General features: G+C 40.2%; 2 protein-coding genes and 1 long non-coding RNA gene across 6 annotated transcripts in view; all 3 read right to left on the reverse strand.

Annotated features, from left to right (window-relative positions):
- The window catches only part of LOC131252571 (putative receptor-like protein kinase At3g47110), a 53,311-nt gene extending 29,342 nt beyond the window's left edge, over positions 1–23,969 (reverse strand). For 2 of the 3 annotated variants that reach the window (XM_058253189.1, XM_058253188.1), the window contains exon 1: positions 21,197–23,969. In XM_058253189.1, coding sequence (XP_058109172.1) covers positions 21,197–23,888 — 2,692 coding nt within the window. In that variant the 5' untranslated portion in view covers positions 23,889–23,969. Of the gene's footprint in view, positions 1–19,486; positions 19,693–21,196 lie in introns of those variants that run through there. The other variant, XM_058253190.1, reaches the window with a different exon arrangement.
- Positions 6–10,981, reverse strand: LOC131252574 (uncharacterized). 2 transcript variants are annotated; one of them, XR_009174554.1, is made up of 3 exons: positions 10,781–10,981; positions 670–787; positions 6–207 (listed from the first exon to the last, which is right to left on the reverse strand). It is a non-coding gene; the product is annotated as an uncharacterized LOC131252574 (long non-coding RNA). The 2 variants fall into 2 exon arrangements; XR_009174555.1 differs by lacking the exon at positions 10,781–10,981 and adding an exon at positions 1,089–1,220.
- On the reverse strand, positions 19,989–20,821 carry LOC131252572 (putative receptor-like protein kinase At3g47110). The gene has a single exon (XM_058253191.1). The coding sequence runs from the start codon at positions 20,655–20,657 to the stop codon at positions 20,220–20,222; it is 438 nt and encodes a 145-aa protein (XP_058109174.1). The 5' UTR covers positions 20,658–20,821; the 3' UTR covers positions 19,989–20,219.
- Positions 23,970–24,416: the final 447 nt, after the last annotated feature.

Genomic DNA, 24,416 nt, shown 5'->3' on the forward strand with positions numbered 1-24,416 from the left:
CCATTATTTGCTGAGATTGACCACCTCCTTCAGCAATTTGTTGATAGAAAGCTTTAAATCATCAGTTACTATCAGCTGCTGGGGCAGCGAGTCTGAGGCGTACACAGTAACGAGCCTCAATGCGTCCACTAAATTAACGTTCTCCTTTTTCACTACTCTTTGGTTCACGAACTTGCATGAGCTCTTCAATTTACATGGTCGGCACACCTAAGTGCATGAAAAATGAGGGAAAACAATCTTCAAGATGATTAATGAAGAACATCACTAGGCATCCAGCCCTAGGAAGTGGATTCTATAGCGAGGAGATGAATGTGTTGAGGTCCTGAGAAAAGGGAGGGACATGAATTCCCATGGGAATCCAATTCCCAATATTTGAACCTTTTACGAAGATGGGTTGCAAAATTTTGGGGAATGGATCCTCAAACAATCGTATTTTTTAGATGGATAAAAAGCCCCTCCTCTCCTTTGTCTCCTCCCCATTCTCAGTATCTAAACACAAACTGGATTCCAGAGAAAGCTTCCCAAGTACCCAAACACCATAGACAACATATCTTTCACAAACTGGATTCCTGAGAATAGCTTCCCAAGTACACAAAATTTGAACCTTTTATGAACAATAGGTTCAAGACGAATGATGAAAAAATTCCCTAAAGTTAAAAAGTTGCTTACGATATCTTCCTCGATGTTGAAGAAAGTTCGTAGACCCTTTGCCGCAAAAATGGTTTTTCTTTCAAGAGTAGGGCAGCCAAAAAGGGCAACCTTTTTCAAGTCACTGCCAGAAAGCCATCTGCAAAAGCAAGAATTTATGGCAGTCACCACAAAAGAAAGCTGGATAATGTAAAATTGATTGTAAGAAAAATGTCAATTGTGCTAATTTGTACAGGAAGCTCAAATTGTAATTATATGCTTTCCTATATTAATTACAATAATTTCAAATTAGATTGATTGTACAGATCGATTAGCAATTGATTAACACCCAACATGATGAAAATAATTACAAATATTTTATTGATTCTTTTTCAAACAGAAGTTCTTCAAAGTAGAAATGATCCAAAATTAGTAATAACTATAAAGTATCTGAAGTAAACCTATTCAACCAGAGATCTCCTTCAGGCCAAGGAAGAGAAGCATTGCAGTTGATCCAAGTAAAGCAGGTTAAATGATTGAAATTCCTAGCAAATCAGGTTGAAAGCTTGAAGAGCCTCTTCCTATGTCCTGAGCCCAAGGTACATCATCCATCCAGGAAAATATGTAGTGTGAGCTAGCTGCCTGTAAAGATTACCAGCCCCAACCAGAGGAAGTGATTGAAGGGGACAGCCACAGCTTTCCATGTCAAGAAACTCACAAATTTCTAAGCTTGAATGTAATGCCCTTGACATCATCCTATCTTAAGGTGATGCCCAGGGTTGCATTTGAATACATTGTTAAATTGAATTGCAATGACCAGTTCAATAAAAAGGAAATGACCAGATTATTCATAAGTAGATACATTGAAATGAAGGAGTGTTAACATAGCTTGCATTCAGGAAACCAAGTGAAATTAAGGGACCAAAACTAGAGAAATTGATGGATATAATTTTATTTTTATTTTTAAAAAAAAAACATTTTTATGGATATAAACTTTGGCACATAGGAAAGGACAATAATAGAAATGAGGTAGGAATAGTGGTAGTTAAAAATATAATGGATAAGGTTTTAGATGTTAGGAGAGTAAGTGATAGGATTTTGTTAATAAAACTAGTGTTAGGAGAGGAGATAATCAATGTTATTAGTGCATATGCGCCACAAGTAGGGTTAGAGGATAGAATCAAGGTGGATATGGATGGACTGATGCAAGGAATTCCGAAGGGAGAGAGGGTATTTGTAGGAGACTAAAATGGTCATGGAAGAAAAGAAAGTGAAGAATATGAGAGCATGCATGGAGGATATGATTTTGGTAGAAGAAATGAGATGTGGGAGATTGTCCTTAATTTCGCTATGACACACAACATAGCTCTAGCAAACACATACTTTAAAAAGTTTGAGACATTTAATTACTTTTAAAAGTGGATCACATACAATGATAATGCTTAGCGTCCTATTTTAATCGTATTTTTGTTGCAAGGTGAATTTAAAGAGCTTGGACTAAAAAGGGTATTAAAAACATGGATTTAACGCTCTAAAATCACCAAGGCAAGGGACGGACCCCAGGGGACCAAGATCGAGGAATTTACATGCCAAAGATCCGAGAAGATCAAGTGATTGGGTTTAAATGGGCCTGAAAGATGTCCGAAATGCAAGATCACAGGGTTCCCACCATCCGTTCAGCTCGAAACTTTATATCTGGCCTGAGGACTATAAATTAACCGTACACGTCAAAATTCAGCCCTTGGATCGGTGTATAAGTGACCCGATGGGCAAGATCAGACAATAACCATTAAGAAAGCATCTTCGACATCCTTGGGAGATCGTGACCCAAACTGAACCGATGGAAAGAACATGAAAAACGATGGATATCCGCCAAATTTCAAGGCGTTTGGACGGTGTACTATAACATAATTGACGCCGGAAGGTGATTGAGGAATTGGTGACAATTTTGTAAATAAAACTAGCACCAATGCATGACACTAGACAACCAATACTAGATTTAACAGTGAGTGTCAATTTCCACTTATTTAGATGGTGTGGCCCACCTAATTTACGAAACTTTCTCATCTTTTACCTCGTGTCATAACATAGTGGGACAAAGACGGTGAACGAAGTGGATTGCTTACCAACTATCACAGTGGACTCCACTTGATGCTACGACCAATATGTGCCAATGTTATGTTGCCTCAACAGGCAGGTTAGAGCGTTGATACGGTCGAATTGTCAAATGTGTTGTGGCCCCACCTGAGACTCAGATTTGTCTCATATTTGACGCCATTGTTGGGCATGACCTTGCCAATCTAATGGAAGGAGTAGATTTCGAAGACATTCGAGATCATGGGCCCCACCAACTATGCAAATGGACCCTCGTTCGCAGCAAACGAAATCAACGAGGAAACCGGAACAACCGGGATTTTCTCGCCACAACGTGATCGGGCATTGGATCCAGGCCTTGATCCGAGCCGTTCAAAAGCTTGGGAATGGAATTTAGACCCTACCCATGTTGGCTGAAATCAGAGAAAAGGAGTCGCAACTCATGCCAACTCCTTCTGCACAGAAACAGGATGAGTAAAGAAGTCCGCCGACCCTCTTTCGTAAGCGTAAACTGCCTTAAGCAGGAAAGGTCTAGAGACCGACTCCCACCGACACAACCGACCTACCTTATTGCTATAAAAGAGAGAGAAGGATGTGAGAGGTGATCCATCAGCTGTGTCGTGGAGGCACCATCAGTGGGGTAGCAGTCTTCTTCCCTTTCTTCTTTAGTTTTTTTTTTTTTTGATGTTTGTTAAGAGTCTTAGCTAATCATAATCATGGTTGGCTAAACCTCTTAGCTAGGGCTAAGAGGTGAAGCTTGTAGCGTGATTAGGATAGTTGCTTTGTTTTGATTCATGCTTTATCGAACTCTTGTGGATTCTAGTTTAATTATGAAGGAATACTTTTAGTTTTTAATGGTTTGTTGTGACTTAAATTACAATAGATCTGCGATAGCTTTGAGTATGTTGCTTCCATTATAGAGGTTATGTACTTGGGAACCCTGTTGTTCACCATCGTCTCCTGGGCATGATTGGATGACGGAACCCTTCCTAACGTTCATAACTCTCTCTGATTGGTTGTGGATTGGCTAAATTATGTTGTTTGCTTTGTTACATGGGCATGGTTTTGTGATGGAATCAATTCTAATTCTCATACCTCTCATCTCTTGAAAACTGGATCGAAGGAAGTTCATATTTGGATTTTTAATGATATACCTTCCAACTGGATGAGGATGGGACTCTGACTCCAGTTGTGTTCTTGAATCATTACAAGGTGGCTTCCCTGATCTCTACAAGTGGATCCTTGGCATCCTAGTTTCCCACCTTTAGATTTTTCAAGTTTTGATTAATAATTCACCATTACTCACTTAATTCTTTCTGATTTAGATTACATCTTTGCCTAGCTCTAGTTCGAGTTATTTTCAGAATACGTACAAGGTTCAGTCCCTGTGGATTCGACCTCAATCTTACCGAGATTATTACTTCATCACAACCCTATACTTGGGGTGTGAACATCAATATATAAGGATTGCAATGTTATACCATGAGAGTCTGACTGTGCAACGTAGGTCAATGGTTATGGATGTTTACATTAAGAGATGGACAAAAGGGAGTGAAATTAATAGGTGTCCAAAAACTAGGCAGTGGAATTTAAAAGAAGAGAAAACAATGTACCCCTCCCCGGCATTACCCTATGCACGTGGTTGCATGCATCCGCAGGGAGTTGTCTCGTACGTGTGTGTGTGTGTGTGTGTGTGTGTGTGTGTGTGTGTGTGTGAAGTATATGTTACGTGGAATGAGATAGCTAAATGTATTAGGGAAGTGGCAAAAGATGTTTTAGGAGTATCTAAAGGAAAAAAACCAATCACACAAGGAAACTTGGTGGTAAAATGACAATGTACAAAAGCTATTCACAAGAAACGTTCATGCTTCAAAGCCGGACAAAGGAGAATAGAAATGATGGAAATTTTGAACAATATGTAAATGCCAAAAAAACTGCTAAGAAAGTAGTGAGGCTAAACGTAAGGCTTATGATGATCTTTATACTAGATCGAGGACAAGAAAAAGTGAGGAAGATGTCTTCAAACTTTCAAAAATGAAAGAGAGGAAGGGTAGGAACCTAGATCAAAATGATGCATTAAAAGCGATAACCAGATGGTACTACTAAAAGACAATGAGATTGATAAAAGGTGGAGAAGCCAATTACTACTTTTCCACTTATGGTCCTATGGTGGTACATTTATGTGCAATTCATGCTTAGTGAACTTGTCTGATACTACATACTCCATATATCAATTGTTTCCCCTCTGTGGGCAGCGTGTAAATCATAATAGTAGTGCTAAAGGGTAGTGTGGGGTCTAACCATGTTGACATTGCTATTTCCCTAGTCAACTACTCAAGCATGACATTGCATGTGTGGGTGACTAGAAACTGCCTCTCTATGCCCCTACTTTGCTTGCTCACTCTTTGGGGAGTGCGTAATAGTTTCATTGGCATTAATACTAGGTCGGACCATGTTGGCATGTGAGTGGTGTCAATGTGAGCCTCTACGATTGCTGGTTCCAAGAGGCTGAGTAAAAGAGGAAGGTCAATGTGTGGTGGACAGCTGATTTTAAAACTTTTTTTTTTTTTTTTTGGAAAGGTAACAAAAGAATTCATTAAAAAAAAGCGCTGAGCTGGCACGAACTAAATACAAACTAAAATAGAAAAGAACAATATTTAAGCCTCTCAATTGAAGAAGTCCATTCAATTACAAAATCCCTTGCCCTTAGCTAGATGCACTCCACACTGCTACTAGCATTTATGAAACACCTCCCATTCGTTTCCTCCCAAATTGCCCAAAGACCCACCAGGAGACTTAAGTCTCCAGATATCCCTATACTACTTAATTCCTACGCCGTGCCAAGCCAAAAGAAGACTACCAATTGAGTACAACATAGCCCAGGAAATGAGAAAAGACCTTAAATCCACCTCATATACAATGAGCAAACGAATAGTGTACAAAAAGGTGAACGACTGATTCAGCATTTGACATGCACATGAGACAAATGTTAGGAACCACACATGCATCGTTGTTGCAAATCAGTCCCCCTCCATCGCATGATAGAATTATTGAACAGAGAAGAGCCTTGATTTTTCTATTCGCCAAAGCATCCTATCTTGTTCTCCTATCACTGGGATGCATAAATTGACGTGATCTAGAAGCCTCAATAACTCCACTTTATCCTTGTTCATGGAATCACGGCAAGGAGACCAAACAATGTTATCTCCACAAATAGAAAAGCAATGCTTCACACAAACATTGCAAACTGTAGCAAGCTGAGCCATTCTCGGAAACATAGATTGCAATGGCTCTTCCCCAATCCATATGGCCTCCTAAAAGCGAATCTTCTCCCCATTCGGAAGGACAAAGCTGATCCCTTCATAGAATTTCAACTACAGAATTCTATCACTTTCCAAATTGCTGAAGCTCCAAACATAGAAGAATCTTTAGTCCACCACCCTCCTTCAGCACATCCATATTTACTTGCTACATGCTCCTTCCATAATGCACCTTCCTCCATTCCAAACTGCCACAACCATTTACCCAACATAGCACTACTCATCAAACCCAAATTTTTTTATGCTTGCTCCCCCCTCTTCTATAGGCCTACAAACTCCAAACTTTTCAAATGCAACTTTTTCTCATTATAGCGAACCGGCTTCCTCTCTGTTGCTCCAAATCGCATGGTAGAATGATTGAACAAAGCAGAGCTCTGATTTTTCCATTCACCAAACCATCCTATCTTGTTCTCTTATCACCAAGATGCATAAATGGATGTGATCTAGGAGCCTCAATAATTTATCCTCATTCATAAAATCATGATAACGGGGAGACCAAACAATGGCGTCTCCACAAACGGAAAAACAACTCTTCAAACAAACATTGCAAACCATAACAAGCTGAGCCATTATTGGAAACATAGATTGCAATGGCTCTTCCCCAATCCATATGGCCTCCCAAAAGTGAATCTTCTCCCCATTCTGAAAGACAAAGCCAATCGCTTCATAGAATTTCAACTTTACAGATGCTATCTAAATTGTTGAAGCTCTACATGTGGAAGAGCCTTTAGTCCACCACCCTCCTTCAGCGCATCCATATTTAGAATGGATAAGCTATAACACCCTCCATAATACACATTCCTTCATTCCGACTACTCAAATGAAACATTTTCTTCTCATCCAATCCCTACCACAAAAATTTGCACCTCAGTCTTTCCTAACTAGCCAACACTAACTTCAGGCATCTGAATAATGACATGAAGTATAAAGGCAAATTTGACAAAGTGGCTTTAATGAGGGTTATTTGACCGGCAAGAGATAAATACCGGCTTTTCCACACTAATAACTTTCTTTCAAATCTTTCTATTACTGCATCCCAAAGGTATTGATTTTATTTTTTTTGCAAATCCAGTATTAAAAACACAACCCAAATTTTTACAGTAAGGCTAAGATCATGATGATCAATGGCTGACATTAAACCGTAGTGGGATGATTGCTATTATCCATTAACCATCATGACTTATGAGCAAGGGAGTGACTGATGATTTTGGATATGGTCAGTACATTCCACGCATGGTATTTTGGTAATTCCATAGTGTGTGAACTTTACCGATTTCTATATAAACCCAGGTCACACACAAGAAAGCCCTTTACATGAAGCACAAGTGCCAACATGGAAGTTTTCAGGACGTGTACGAAATGCATAAGGTGACCCCTGTTGCAAAGACGATTATACAAAAAAAAAGAAACACGCCGATATACTCATTAGGTAGGCATATATATTTGTCGAATGTGGACAATTAGCAAGTTTGTTCCCAACCTCCCATTCTTTTCATATATGGCTAGCCAACCACAAAAGTTGACCAGCCTGATTTTTATGTAAACCTTTGCTTGAGGGCCACCTTATGCACTCAGATTTCCCAAACACTTGCCATGTTAGCACATTGGCTGCGTGTAAAGTTGCAAGTCCAAAGGCTGCCCGTGGGGCAAGACACAGAATGGATGTAGACTTTTGACTGAAAAACTACTGCATGAAAGTGTTGAAATGTTGAAAGCCTAAACTCAACCAATCAATTCTTAGAGACCAAAAATCAACAACAACAAAGACAATTCTATCCAACTCTTTAGGCCTTGCTTGGCAGGCGCATAGATAAAAGAGGAGATTATTGTCTTCTTTTAAAAAATAACCCTTGAATCCACAAGGAGAGAAATCTTTAAAAATAAAAGAGAGAAATGAAATGATATTATTGATGAAAGTTTGTTTACAAAGCCCTCTTACATGACTTATATAAGTCCTAAACCTTAAATTCGTAACTTTCCTGAAATAGTAAAGTTTCCTAAAGTAATAAATTTACTAGAAGTCTAAAAGTAGTAAACAACTTTTAAACTGATTCAAATTCTTTGACATCTCAAACAAGGACTTTAAGCTATTATAGGGCTCCTAAAACCCTAAAAATAGTAAAAATTGTTAATAAAAATTAGCAAAAATGACTTTACTCAAACCCCTTACATGACCTATTTTTAGAAAATCATTTAGGGGCCAATAGCCTGTGGCATTGGTCATCATGTAGAGCCCGTCGATACCGTTCAAATGACATACTATAGGTTCTAAACAAATAAGAGGTCACAAATTTATGGTCGGAAGCTATAATGTGCCCTAGACTCTTGGATTGAACTTTCTAGCCTGATTTCTTTCAATCCTAGCTGTTGATGAAATTTTCCTTGACTTGTGTAACATCAGACCCCTACACTTGAAAAATTAGACTCATCGTCGAGTTTAGAATGATTGTAGCACATCACAATTACCTGCTTTTGTAGCCCATCTTTTCTGCCTTTAGCAACTAGTGATGGTGAAAGCCTACACACTGGATTGAAATTTTATACTTATGGTGGAACTTTATAAAATGAAACATTACCTTCCACTTCTTTCAATCGTTCATGTCAGGTATGTCAATTCCCACCTCTTTTATAGCAATGGATTTGTGATTGGTCACTCTTGACTAATGTCAACTGGCCACATTGTTGTTGTTGTCACTACTAGCTTTCAAGTTATGCACTTTGATTATTGTAGAGAAGGTAAAAGGGTGATGATCTGCTTAGAGCTTGACCAAATGACCATAAAGGTATTTATCTCCTTAACAATTGAGTCATTTGTATCCATCAATCCACCGATCCCTTTTATAAATCCATCCGCCAACTAAGGTTTTAACTCAATCATAACATTTCGAACTGATTGTCAATCTGTCTATAAATCCATCAAGTGATCCAATGGTGGATCCTTCTTGGAGTGATCACATATGTTGATGCACATATGAAACAATTGATCCATCTATGGATTTATTAAGTAGTCGACAATGGTTACCTTGAGACAACTCCATTTGCATGTACCCACTCGTTACAGGGACGTGGAGGTTGAGAAAATGGTTTGGGAGGGGGTCATGGATCAAGGAAAATGTCTAGGAAATCAGGATGGTTAGGAGAAAGGTTGGACAATGCATCAATGACCCTTTTGAAATGCAACTAGATCCTCCACATTGAATGTGAAACTAATTCCCATGGAAGGTGGAAGATTTGCCACATACGCATTGAGACCGTTTTATTTTATAATTTTGAATGGTCCAACGTTACGCGCATGTAACTTACGAACGGTTCCATGAGGGTACCGATCGGGCTTGATGCGGACCATCATAGAGTCCCTTACACTGAATTCCTTGAAACATTTATGTTGGTCTGTAGAAAACTTGTAATGTTCATTCCTAGTAGTGATCTTCTGCCTGATTTCTTGATGCCATGAATGAATATTATGCGCAAAAGACTCTGCAGACTCTGACAACCTATGGGACATGACATAGGGACAAAATCAATAGGTTTCTTAGGTTTATAACCAGTAACAACCTCATAAGGACTGAGACCTGTGGACCTATCGACAGAACTATTAAACGCAAACTCGGTTGTAGGTATTACGGTGTCCCATGTTCTGGTGTGCTCTATATCCCTCTTAGGGGGAGACTCATCCGGTAGATCATCAGGAAAGACATCATGAAACTCATCCACTACCGGAATGGCCTCAGTAGGTAACTCTACACTAGCCTCTGGTGCACTCTCTCTAGCCACGAGGCCGCACATGTTGTACCCCTCAAAATAATGGTCTTGATGTCCCTCATGGGGTGGGGGTACGGGTGCACGCCCATGACTGATTCCTTGGTCACCTCCATTCATTGGTCTATCCTCCTAGCCACCTGCCTGAGATTGGTCATCTTCCCTAATGGTGGGGTTTGTCATGAGGGAGACCTCTATTTGGTCAAGGCGTTGATCTATGCTTCATTCCAATTCTTAGAGACCAAAAATCAACAACAACAAAGACAATTCTATCCAACTCTTTAGGCCTTGCTTGGCAGGCGCATAGATAAAAGAGGAGATTATTGTCTTCTTTTAAATATGATGACTATATGAGACTAAATGATCCTATGAGACTCTATATGAGGGAAACTATGTAGTGCTATTAAAATCCAGCAATATAGTTGTCAAAATAAAGGAATAACAGAAAGTTACAGTAATGTAAATTGCTAATTTCTTGCAAACAGAAATTTCAGCAACTAATATCAGGGACTATGGACTCTTAAAAGCTACATATGATGAACTGAATGCATGGTGGACTCAAACAAACTAACCCTAAATATATAATGTATTCTCCTATAAGAACCATAAGCTCTGATACCAAATTTGATGCAGGACATGAAATTCAAGTATGATGTGAAAGAATTCAGGCTTTAGATCATACCAATTCAGAAGCAATTACACAAATTCCACATCCCACATGATAGTTCAAACATTCAATGAAAGGGGAATCTATACGGGTCTAGGTCGACACAGGCTAGGACTGGACCAATAAAAATTATAAACCAAACGATGTCAAAGGGAAATAGAAATCAACCACACATGCATAAAAATCAGTCCATAATCCAAGGGATTCCCCAATTTCAATTCAAGGAACCCTAAGGTGAAAAAATAGGCAAATAAATTATGGCTAATGCAAACTAAGGCTAGGGTTTAAGAAATATGAATGAAAAGAGGAAAACCTGACTCGGAAAAAGCTCTTGCGTACAGATGGTGACCCGGGGCTGACGCACGTGCGCGCGTGGGCTGGCCGCACATGTGATGGAAGCCCGCCTCCTCAAAGTAACACCTACTCCTTAGTCGGCCAGGAGAGACCTCCAATCCCTTCAAGTTTGACGACGATCCGACGTAAGGTCGAGGCGTAGTGCTCTGCCGAAGTTTCAGCCCTCCTACAAATCAAGATTTTGAAAACTGACTGTACGGGGATGAATAGTTGCAAAAGCTAGAAAATTCAAAGCAATAATGACGATAGAAGATGAGAGATATGGATGGAAGAGGGTAGGGGCGGATGGGGATAGATGTGGTTTTGCACTACGGTAGTTAGCCCTTCGAAGAAGAGAGCGCTTCACGCCCACTTTTGAATTCTTCCACAACTCATGAAGAGAGCAGAAAAATAAAGCAGAAATTTTTACTAAGCTTGAATAAATGAAAAGAACAACAAGGAGTGCCTATTTATAGGGAAAATCCTATACCCCAAAATTCGCACCATGTGCGTAACCTATTACTTGGCGGCGAAGTAAACTAAAATAAAAACCAAACAAAGAAATCCAAAGCGTTCACGATGTTCTAAATAATAACAATAAGCAAAACTTAAAATATGACATCAATCCGACGAGTGGGCCATGATCATGAGGTCCCATAATGGGCTTTTTTTGACTATCGGGCCCACCCTTTTGAACCAAAACATCGTCTTCTAGCTAGGAGGCCCTCCTTGGACGTCATCATCGAGCCAGATCGATGGTGGGGCCCTCCTTCTGCGTATGTACGTGCGCAGGGGGGTGGTGTGCGTGCGCCTGTGCGCATGATGTCCCCATCAGTTTGCTGGCCAGAATCGTGCTTGCATCAACTTCTTTATCTGTGGCCAGGTTTGTATTAGTGCCTTCGATTATCGCATCCCTCAGAATTGGAGTTGTTCCTATCATGTTGACGCCACACCTTAAACTTGTACATTATAAACTTGACTTTTTTCTCTTCAGGAATCTCCATGTAATCAAAGAATAGCTCTGCCCAAGTAAGCTAATCGAGGAAATCCTCAATGTGAAGATGCCCATCGAACGAAAGGAGATCTACCTCAAGTCAGTAGTCCTGATCCTGTCTAATGCCTTCTCACCCTCTATGATGGAGGATAATATCACCCACCTCCTCATTGCTAGATTTGGCACCAAAAATTTGCAATCTACAATTTGCCATAAGTGTTGGATTTGTTGAATCATGAACTGGCCAATTGCAATCCCCTTCGCCAATCGTGGGCCATTCATTACCACTTATTTTGGTTGAGCCCCATGGTCTCAAACAACTAAGAAACCATTGGTCGCGGTTCCTAGATGGCTCTCCACACGGCCGCGAACTCTGTCTTAGTCACGAGTTGATTCTTTGGAACACTATTTGAAGAATTGCCCTATTTGTTGAAAGCAATCAATCTAAAGAAAGACCTCACTTTGATACCAAGTAACATAGCAAGTGCATCGATAAAAGAGAAGACATCCTCGTCTACTTCAAAAAAATTGCCCTTGAATCCATTAAGAGAGAGGAATCTCTAAAAAATGAGAAATAAAAGTAATATTATTGATGAAAATCTATTTACAATGCCTCTCATATGACTTACATAAGTCCTAAACCCTGAATTCATAACTTTCACAAAATATGTTAAAAATGGTAAATGACTTCCAAATTGACTCAATCTCTTTCTCACGACTAAGGACTTAAGTTATTATAGGAATCTTGAAACCCTAAAAATAGTAAAAATCTAACTTAGTGAAAATAGTAAAAAATGACTAAAAACTAAAAAATAACCCTAAAATGGCATGTCTTTTTGAAACAATTCAGGGGCCAACAGCCTTTGGCATTGGCCAACATGTAGAGCTCGTCGATAACATTCCAATGACATATCATACGCACGAAACAGATAACTGGTTGCAAAGTTATAGCCATCGGAAGCTATAAATGTGCACTAGTCCCTTGGATCGAACTTTCTAACCTGATTTCTTTCAATCCTAGCTGTCCATGAGATTATCCTTAATTTGTCCAACATCATTATATTCCAAGTTGATCTTTTATAACAAGCCAAAACATCTTTACAAAGCTAGACCTAAAATGCTTGGTATTGAATTCTCTAGATCATCAATCCTTCTAGCATAAGTATCCTAAACACCAAAAAGAAAATGAAAATAAAAGGCCTCACACTGTAATTTCCTAAGGTGAAAGTGCTTACTTTGCAATATCTTGACGGTCGCACCCAAACTTTTCTGCGGCAGACTTTAGGAAGCTTTGGGAATAACTGCTGGAGAAGCATTCGAGATCCAACTGCCCCTCTTTCAAGAAATTAGCATTCCTCAGGTATCCTTCCTCGTGCAAACAGTTCACGAATGAAAGCATCTAGGGTGAAAGTTCTTTTGGTACCTTTTCCAAAGATCTCGATTCTACAGCATCACTCGACTTCTTTTCCCTGGGTGGAGCATATTTCTTCTCAGAAATCAAAGGTTTCGCAAAGAGAGAATACAGGCCGTTAGATTTAGGTTGGTCGGTTCCGAACCCATCTTTCCTCTCCGTTTTGGGATGCGAACTTCCATTCGCTTTCAGAATCTCCACATCTCTCTCCAAATTCCGTATCTTCTCCTTCAATTCTCTGATTTCCAGAGACGCTGGACTATCCAGAGGCTTCCTATTCGTATTCTTCTTTTTCTTCTCCGATCTGTTCTGTTTCTTGATAGATTTCCCAGAATTTTGAGATTCTGCGGCCGATTCAACTGCATCCGACTTGCTGCCGTTCTTCTCCAAATAGATCAAATCAGTTTCTTCGATTCGTTCTTCGGTGATGTCGACAGCTTCTTGAGAAAAAGACGCCGAAGATGAGATAGTTCGAGAGATGGAAGGAAGAGAGGAGAAAACCTGAGAATGGGGATGTCCGAGCAGGAAATGAGAAGAATGAGCGTGAGAAAGGGATCGCGAAAGGTTTTGGAGTTTGAGGATTTTGCAGAAACGATGGGCCCGAAGGGTTCTCTTGATAATCTCCATGCTTTTGCTTTCAAGAGATCCTGGAGTAACGGAAGAAAGGAAGAGGAAGCGGAGAATTCTCCAGGGTTCTGGGTTTAAGAAATTCGTCGAGTGGAATACCCAAAATACCCTGTTAGGATTCGTTTGGATGCGCGGACAACTCACTCGAGACAATATGGCCACGTCCAGGATTTGTTCATGGACGTCCATGTATTTTGTTTGGATGCATGAATAGGTTTGTGCATCGCTCCTTTTCGTTCTGTGGACACATCCTGACTTCCTGTTTAGATTCATGAAAAGTATTAGAAATTAAATAGTATTTTCTATGAAACTTACGTTCTATTGTTTCCTATTGTTTGATGAAGTTTTTTTGTGAAAAATTATGGAAAATACCATTTCTCATTTCCTGTTTTTTAGAAAAATAAACTCCATTCTTAAATATGCATTTTCCCAAAAAAATAAATAAATAAATAAAATACTGTTTTCCACTTTCTATTTCCCTAAGAAATGTATTTTCCAACAGTGGAAAAAAAAAAAGATTTTCAAGAGTTAAAGTCTAAATATGTTGCTATCCATGTTCAATCTCCTCACATGTGACACGTGCTTCTCTAGACTCCTCACAGAGACTTCTCGAATCCACGAGGAAAGAAAGCAAAAAATAGAAATAAATTCTAATAAATTCGAAATTGATTAATTGATCCATAAAAACGAGTTCACAACCCTTTAAATAGGGGTACCAAGCAATGGGAAAGAAATCAGAATCAAACTACAACTAAAACTCTTAGAATTCGCGACTTACTATAAATAGTAAACTTACTATTTATAGACGGTCGTGATGTCTACTAGTGCGCAAGGTTTTCGGCCAAAAATAGTAAGTGTCCTATTTGGCTTCACCAAACCGTTCTCCTAATTATTTTAAGCTCTTTTCACGTTTAAAGCCCGACGGATGAAGAGTTATAATCAAACTAAAACTTACTATTTATAGTAAGCGAAATTAAAACGGGAAACGACCATCGATCCAGGGGTTTTTCGCAATTTCGGCACACGGCATAGCGGGGTTGGTTGGCTTCATAGCTCGTTCTACCCCAAAATCATATATTTTACGTGATAACTCATTCCGGATTGCAAGATACGCCCGATTTAAGGTTCGATGGTCCGAATCACTTCTGTCGTCGACCGGGCCTTTTCTGATCCATCTTGGCAGTTAAAGTCTAAATATGTTGCTATCCATGTTCAATCTCCTCACATGTGACACGTGTTAAATTAGATACTGTTCATCTTCAAATATGCCCCACACCTACCACTATGCCACATGTGTTTTACCAATCATATTCTCTTATGCCGCACACTTGTAAAAAGCCCCTAATGTACTAATGTGCCTCATATGTCGTCGTCATCTTCTCTTGCACCTCACATGTTCTATTGTACCACATGTACCACTATTCATCTCCACACATGTACAAAGCACACCACCTGCGCTAATGTGTTAGATGTGTCATTGTCCATCTTCAATTCTCCAAATATGCTATGTGCCAATGGTGACAATGTGTACAAGTGTCATCATTTACCTTGAGTGCCTACTTGTCAAATGTGTCAATGCATGTCTTGTGCCATAGTAGAATTTAAAACGCCTCACATGTACCACGTGTACTACAATTAAGTTTCAAGTGTCCACATACGTTGCCACTATCTATCTTTAAGCATCTCATACGCACCACATGTGCCAATCTAGCACATGCTAGTGACTATCTAAAATCTTTTGGAGAAAAGTTTTTGTTTTGTCAAAGAACACGTAAAGCTAGGCTCTTTAAACTGTTGGGATTGTAATATTCCACCAACGCTCTGCAACTGATATTCGTGGTGGCCCACTCTACGGTGACACTCACTCTGACCCCTTTTCTAGGTGGCCTTTTCAGGGCATGGGGGCGACACTTTGATTATCTAGGTAGCCCTTTCTACTTGATAGTTTACTTTGTCCAGGTAGCCTTTTCTAAGCCAAGGTGACTTTCACTTTGGTCCAAGTTGCCCTTTTCACATAGCACCTCTTCGGTGTTTCGTAGGATGTGATGTTGGCTCTGATACCAATACACCAAAAACTAAGATTGATGGAATGTGTCAAGCTAAGCTCTTTAAACCATTTGGGTCATAACAATTCTCATAGCCTTAGCATCCAAAGGGGTTGAAACCAGCATTGAAGCAATGAAAATGTCAATACCTAAACTGAAAGGTCTCCTTTAGGTTGCATAAATCAACTCTAGTGATGCATTTGGTTCTGTACTAAAAAAAGAAGAAAGAGATGTATTTACTTTGAAGGTGCCAAGATAGAGAGGTTTTTGAAGGTACAGGGGGTTATGATATAGCTGCTCACATTGGACTTTGTGGGCTATAGAGATTTTTAAGGAATTTTGATCAAAATGGTCTTATGGTATGGCTAAATGCAGCAAATGACCTCCCTTTACAAAGCCTTACTTTTTCTTTTCTTTTTTCCTTGTCCTTTGATGGTAATTGAAAGATTTAAGGGACAAAATATGCCCTAGTGCCTTAAGCCTAGCGCCCATCAAGGCATGATGCGGGAGGGATTCAGATTGTGTATTACATAAGCGTATAGGGTAAACTTTAGAGGGCTCACTATGGTGTTCATGAGAAATTCACATCGTTCACATGTTTTGCGAAATCATTTTATGACATATATCCAAAAATGAGGTAGATCCAAAGCTCAAGTGGGTCATGCAATAGAAAAATAGTGGAGATCATAGACCTATGGTTGAAACATTAATGGGGCTGTAGAATCTTTGGATCAGACTTGTATTTTTATTCTTTTTGTTCATCTCAATGGTAAGGGCCTTATAAGCATTTGAGCCACTTTATGAACGGCTTGGATTACATATAAACATCACAGTGAAGCTCAGAAAGGTTTAAATAATAGGCAACCCCTTCCCACTATTTTTAGTTGTGGGGCCCACTTGAGTTTTAGATCCATCTAATTTTTGGTCTCATATCTTAAATGATCTTCCAAAACGGATGGACGGAGTGGATTTCCTACAAACATCACAGTGGACCTAATATAGCTTCTGGTGATATGAACTTCTTACAAAAGGCTTTCACTCGAAATTCACATTCATGTGATTCGACGTGACATGGATTAAGTAGCATGACCTAGCTAGAGACAATGGTCTTGGTAGGTGCTCTTTGGGGCCTATTGTGAGGCATGTATTTTATCCACGTCATCCATCCATTCTAAAATATAGTTCTAAGGCATGAGCCCAAAAATGAAGAGTGCCGGTGGGCAGACAGTGGGCGGAAGGTGGCTGTTCGGTGGGTGAGAGAGAGAAGAATGGATAGGGGCAGCCGCACTAGGAAAACTAATAGTGATTGGATATCCATCATTAAAATCCTCCTAAGGCCCATTGACTGTTTATTTGACGTCCAATATATTGATTATGTCATGCAGACCCAGACCCAGATAAGGGAAAAAACAAAAGTCAGCTTGATCCAAAACTTTTATGCCCCCTAAATATTTTTAACGGTCTACGCTCATTCAACACTGTTTTCTGTAATGTGGTCCACTTGATGCCTCATTTTTGGTCTCATGACGTAAAATGATCTTGGAAAAATAGATGGACAGCATGGATGAAACACATGCGTCATGGTGGGGCCACAGAGCATCGCCCATTGGCTGGTGGCAGGGGGAGTAGCCAATCCGTTCCCCAGTATTCAATCCCCGTACGAAAATCGATAGCGTGTATGCATTTTCCAACATTTCCTGTGGTTCATCTGTCGGAAGTTGTTTGCGTTCATGAATGCATGCCTATCAACTCAGACCGTCTAAATCACAGCCCCATTTGGGACATATATAGCCCAAAAGTCACACTGATGGAGTACTTCAAGTATAGAGACTTGAAAGATGTGGGGGTAGACATGAATAGTTGTTGGTGTGCATGAATGCATGCCTATCAATTCAGACCGTCTAAATCACAGCCCCATTTTGGACATATATAGCCCAAAAGTCACACAGATGGACTACTTCAAGTATAGAGACCTGAAAGATGTGGGGGTAGACGTGAATAGTTGTTGGTGTGCATGAATGCATGCCTATCAACTCAGACCGTCTAAATCACAGCCCCATTTGGGACATATATAGCCCAAAAGTCACACTGATGGAGTACTTCAAGTATAGAGACTTGAAAGATGTGGGGGTAGACATGAATAGTTGTTGGTGCAAGGTGGGACTAGATGCTTACCCTTGATTTGAATTGGGAGTACCTGCAGTGCATATGCAATTCAGTGCATTCAGACCATTCATGGGCCTGGATTAAATCAGGCTATTTCAACTCAGGTGAGCCCTCGTACACATGAAGGGTGGGCATTCTCTCTCCCATCCTGTTCCCCGTGCCGCACTCCACATGAGTGTCTCATCTGGCTATTTTATGCCTAGAGTGTGGCATGATCTCACACATCTCATGGATGGATTGGATGCCCTGAATTCTTCATGTGGGCTCCACATCAGTCCGGTACCATTACAAACTTATGGTGGTACTATTGCCACTGGAGTGCAACTTTTCAAATTAACATTGGCTGTTTATAGGTTTTAGAAGATGGGATTGAACGATAGGGATTGAAGGCCTACCTGTGAAAACTTCTCGGGTTAATAGAAGTTCTAGATAAAGCTGATATTTGTATTTTTTTCCTTCGTCATTATTCCGATTGTTTTGTATGATGGGGTTCACCTTAGCATTGGATATGGTTGGCTTTTTTTATTTATGCCCTAAAATGAGCTGGCAGACTGTATGGATGGCATGGATTGATAAAACACATCACACTGGCCCCACAGAATCGATACATCACCTAGCTACGTGGTGCTGGGTTCACCAGACAATCCAGTCTGCATATGTACAAGACATATTCAGAAAAATCAAGTAATAAGTTCGGGGCTTTAAGGAGGGATGGTCCACTATGTGACAGCACATGGAGGGGTCATATTCAGAAAATCAAGCAATTCAGTTGGTAGCATTTAATGAGGATGGCCCACTCAAAGTAAAGCATAGGTGTACCCATTCAACTGCCATAACCCCAAAGAACCCCAAATAAGCAAGTGGTAAGATCCATTAATATAGGGTCCTTAGGCCTTACTCTTGGCCCGGTGGTAGACTCACAAGAATAAGGTGAATAAGGTGAAATCCACTCCTGCTTATAAGTGTGTGGGTATATGTATGTGGGGCGTAGTGGGTGTGGGCTGGATTCTGACCGGAATTCTTGGTCCATTTAATAAATGGGTTGTGCTTTGACGAGGTCAGTGCTATGAAAATAGAGTAGATCCACATATTGAGCAGGACCCAACATCAAAATCATTGGACAATTAATGTAAAACATGGTACAGATACATTCCTAGTATGGTTGGATTAAAAGGAAGTGGATTGTAAATTAATTATAACTTTTGATCCGGGTATCGATACGAGGCGCATAACCGATCAATCTTTACTGAAACGGGTCATCCGAGGTCAAGTGGGTCGTGTCTGTCTGTTTTGTTAGAAAACGCACACTCTCAATTCAAAAATAAAAATTTAAGGAAAATTTACTATTTTTAGTAATTCCAATTTTTTTAAATATTTTCTTACTTTTAGAGTTTTAGATTTTTTTTTTGAAACAACTTGTAATCATGCTAATGCTCTAAAAAATATTGACTGATGCTCCAAAAAAGATAAAATAAAAAATGTTCCCTGTCAAACTTGGGATGCGACCACTCCTTGCTTTGAAATCATTGCCCTTAAGATCAATGCTTGATCAAGATGCTAAGATCTGGATGTGATTCCGATGCCTGACATTTCTCAGTGCCTTGCATTTTGCAAGGACGCTCCTTTTCGTTTAGGATTGAGAACTTTTACTGCACAATTAGACCATTATGAACAAAGCATCCTTTATAAGCAACGACCTTTACAGTCAATGCACTGCTTAACAGAGAGGAAGTGCGTGTAGGCATCTTTTAAAGAAAGAAAATCTTATTAACACAGCAACAAAGATGCGTGTATGCATCTTTTCATTACCCTTTGCCTTTTAAGCTTAAACTACAAACGTTTGTAATGGATCTGGGCTCATGAGAAGACGAACAAAAAACGTACATGAAGTTAACATGCAACACAATATGTTATCAGTTGTTACATAACCAAAAAAAAGGAAAAAAAGAAGAAAAAGAGAAGCGGAAAATTCCATAATACTTGTACATAGATTGCTCCCAGACATGACCCTGGGCCAAGACAATTACCATGAAAGTCCCCAATTGTAATGTCCACATCAGTAACAATTACATGCTCGACAAGTGGTTTTCAGCCATCCAATTTTATTGATATATGCAAATTGCCAGTGGACATGAGCTGATGACAGCCACGTTGATGTAAGATGAATGGGCCAACATCAGCGAAGGGTCTTGTTTCTTCCTTCCCTATAGATCCCAGCCCCAAGAAACATGTCTCTCATCACATGCATTTTATTTACTACATCTTTCATCAGCATCCGTTCTCTGGGGGATTCAACAGAACATGCAACTCCAATACCAAGCAAAGAAACCAAGCACCGGAAGACACTACCTCTTTCAACTTCCGGACTTCTGATATGACTGAATGCTATTTCTTCCTCTATTTCTTGATCTTGCTCTTGTTCTTCTTTTTGTTCATCTAAGAGTCGCAGATCCGCTATCTCCAGAACTTGATCTGGCAAAGCCATCTTGACAAATTCATGAAGGTTTAAACCGTCCTTAAACGTGTCTTCCGTGGGTCTTTTTCCCGTGAACATCTCCAATAAAAGAATTCCAAAGCTGTACACGTCACCCGCCGTAGAAACATTGCCACCCATACCATACTCTACAATTCAAATATTTTATTTTTGTAAATATAAAAGGTGGCATTTTATAAAGATCAGGCAATTTTTTGATATTTGGCAGCTAATCTATCTATTTTGATGCGATTTGCACATGCAGTTAGTTGGATGAATCTCTCTCAAATAAATCATACCATTCCACCACCGGGACCATGCATTTTAAACATTCTCTTAAATAAATCAACCATCAAACAAAAGAAAAAAAAAAGTTTCATGGAAAATTTGGTTAGTCATTGTAAATTGATGAAGGGAATTATAATAATATTGTGTTACCAAAATTGTAGTATAAGAAGTATTTATCATCAATGGGGTTGTGTGCACATCCTAACACTCATTTGTTAATTTTTCTTTTTTCGTTTTTCACTTTCAAGTTCTTTCTATTGTTAGATCGTTTTTCTTTCTATTGAAAATTATCTAGAATTTTCGAAACAATACAACAAGAAGGAAGAAAAGAAAAGAAAAAGGAAAAAAAAAAAAGAGAGTAGGAATAAAAGAAAAAACGATGGAGTTTTTACCTGCAGCAACATACCCAATGGATCCCTTCACCACAATGGAGTTGGTTTTGTTTGTGGAGTTATCATCAACGGCCCCGGAAAGGAACCTTGCGATGCCAAAATCACTCACATGGGCCACCATGTCATTGTCAAGAAGAACATTACTTGGCTTGAGATCACAGTGAGAAATGGGCGTTTGACAATGGTGATGAAGATAATCCAGAGCATGAGCAACATCAATGGCTATGTTTAACCTCTGAATAAGGTTCAAAGTTCTTGGCTGATGTTCCTCGTTGACTTTTGGATGCAACCACTCCTCTAAACTTCCATTCGGCATGTACTCAAAAACTAGCGCTTTGAAATCATTGCCCTTAAAATCGATGCTTGAGCAGGATGCTAAGATCTTGATGAGATTCCGATGTCTAACATTTCTCAATGCCTCGCATTCTGCAAGGAAGCTCCTAGAAGCTCCTTGTCGTTGAAGATTGAGTACTTTCACTGCAACAATTTGGCCATCTGAAACAAAGTATCCTTTATAAACAGAACCATAACTTCCTACGCCAATCAAATTGTGTGAAGAGAACCCATCAGTTGCTTTGAGAAGCTCCGCATAAGAGACGTTCTTGTACCGGTCTTCCGAGGAAGTTTGCAACTGCTTCTGTCTTGATTTTCTTCTCCAAAGAAGAGGAGCAAAGCACAACAATAATAAAATCAAACACACAGCAACAATGATGACTGGTATGATTACTTTCAGGCTTAAAAACCTTCGCGATTTGGATCTCAGAACAAGGCATTTGGGTAGGCCTAGTTTTGGGATACCTCCACAGAGTTTACCGTTCCCTATGACAGAAATCCCACTTGCATTTTCAAACACCCCTTGGACAGGCACTTGGCCCTCAAAATCATTGAAAGAAAGATTTAGTTTCTGTAAAGAAGTAAAATTCTCTAGATATTTTGGAATTAGACCACTCAAGTTATTTCGTGAGAAATCCAACTCTCTAAGGCCTCTCATGGTGTTCAATGACTGGGGAATGGTCCCTTGAAAGGCATTACCTTCCATGTACAGGCGTTCCAAGCTCTGGCAACCGCCTAGCGTTCCAGGAATTTCGCCGGACAATTTGTTCTCTGAAACATCAAGTTCCCCAATATTTTTCAAGCTACCCACTTTCATGTGTAGGGACCCGATCAAAAAGTTTCTAGCCAAGTTGAGAGAAATTGACAGAGATGACAGGCTAAAGAGCTGTTCGGGGATTGTACCGTTAAGGTTATTTTGAGAAAGGTTCAAAGCTATTAGTTTTTGGCAATTTCCGAGACTCGGAGGTATGTTTCCCGATAGGCTGTTTTCTTGCAAGTAAAGTTCATTCAGTTCTGTGAAGTTGCCTATGGACGACGGAATTTGCCCAGAAAATCTGTTTCCTGACAAGTCTAAAAATTGCAGCTTATGAAGCTTCCCAATACTGAAAGGAATGTCACCTGTGAAATTGTTATGATCCAGATTCAATTGGGTTAAGCTGACGAGATTCCCGATTCCTTCAGGGATCCTTCCATACAGGTGGTTGAATCCCATCGCTAGCCAATGGAGCCGGGTCGATAGATTGGCTATGGAATTAGGCAGCATGCCTTTGAAACTATTGTTATGAAATCCAAATTGTTCCAAGTAGCTGCAATTGGGCAGGGAATTGATGAAATTCAAGTCATCTTCTTTCCCTGTTCCTAGGCGATTACCACCAATGGTGAGTATATAAAGATATCGAAGAGTCCCAAGATTCATAGGCACCCCTCCAGTGAAATCATTGTTGGTGAGATAGAGCTCTTGAAAGAATGTAGCATTGGCTAATGAAACCGGAATGGGTCCGGTAAACCAGTTTCTCGACACATAGAAGTACTGGAGGTTAGGAAGAAAGAGGCCTAAGTCGGGTGGAAGGGTTCCATGAAGTTGATTGGCTGTGACTGACAACAGATACAGAGTCGAGTAATTGTATATGGGAGAAGGGATTGTGCCGGACAGATTGTTTTGAGATATCTGGAGGAGTCCTAACTTTGGAATGCGGCCTAAATCGCCTGGGATGTTTCCCTGTAAGTTATTTCTTGATAATGAAAGTTGAGTGAGAGACGAAAGGTTTCCCAGGGAAGGTGGGATTCTTCCGACGAGCTGGTTGACATGGAGAAATAACCAACGGAGCTTTGATAAAGAGCTGAGCTCGATGGGAATCTCACCTACTAGCTCATTGAATGAAAAATTGATGACTCGGAGGTTCGAGCAGTAGGTCAGATTGGACGGGATTTCTCCTCCAAATGAATTGGAGCTGAGATCGATACGCTCGAGACGGAAGAGGTGTCCTATTTCTCGTGGAATTTCGCCGTGGAAGCCGTTGTCTCGGAGGTTGATTACCCTGAGGAAGGTGAGATTGCCTACTTGGGGAGGAATAGAACCTTCCAATTCAAGGGACGTTAGATTGAGGACGGTGACCCTCTCATGCCTGAGACTGCACGTGATTCCTCGCCACTTGCAGAAATGAAGAGAATGGTTCCACGAGCTCATGACGTTGAGAGGATCTTTGGTTATTCGGTCCTTGAAGGCGAGCAGAGCCAGTCGATCGGTTTCGTTGGCAGGGACGGTGGCAGATCTAGACCGTTGGGACAAACACCAGAAGAGCGTGGCATGGAGAAGAAATGACCAAAATAACCTTGAACTCACAGATAGCAGCTCCATTCTGGAGGAGGAAATTGGGCTATGCTGTCCAAGCCATTGCCCAGCCGCATATTTGTAGTAATGTCAGGCCCATGTGCAGTCCACTTCGATCTTGTACGTAGGCCCGATGAATTGACCGGACCCTTGTCCTCATATTTTAGACTTAAACCTGAATTGGGTTGCAGCAGTTTGGTTTGGGTCCCGACCCAGTTGCAACTAAATGCGGGTGGTTGATCCGTTGGAAGTTGTTGGCATGCATGAATGGATGTTCATCAATTCAGAAAACGTTTCTCAGATGCTATTGATTCATCCGTACGAAGTTGTTGGAATGCAGGAATACATGTCCATCAATTTAGACCCTCCAATTGGCGGCCCTGTTTTGGATATGCATCGCCCAAAATTCACGCTGATGGGACGATCTTAACCTCGGTTATTAGCTGCTGAATTTCCAACATAGGGAGTGCTCTGGACCTGATAGAAGTAGGGTGATGTGATGTATTCAGGACATCCAACCCGCCAATCAGGTGTGTGACATCAAGTTGTTCTCGG

The sequence above is a fragment of the Magnolia sinica genome, chromosome 8, assembly GCF_029962835.1.
Source record: "Magnolia sinica isolate HGM2019 chromosome 8, MsV1, whole genome shotgun sequence".
In the NCBI taxonomy this organism is placed as follows: domain Eukaryota; kingdom Viridiplantae; phylum Streptophyta; class Magnoliopsida; order Magnoliales; family Magnoliaceae; genus Magnolia; species Magnolia sinica.

Bases quoted from the DNA above. Each gene is read 5' to 3' on its own strand.
- LOC131252572 (XM_058253191.1), bottom strand. From the start codon at position 20,657: ATGGGTGGCAATGTTTCTACGGCGGGTGACGTGTACAGCTTTGGAATT.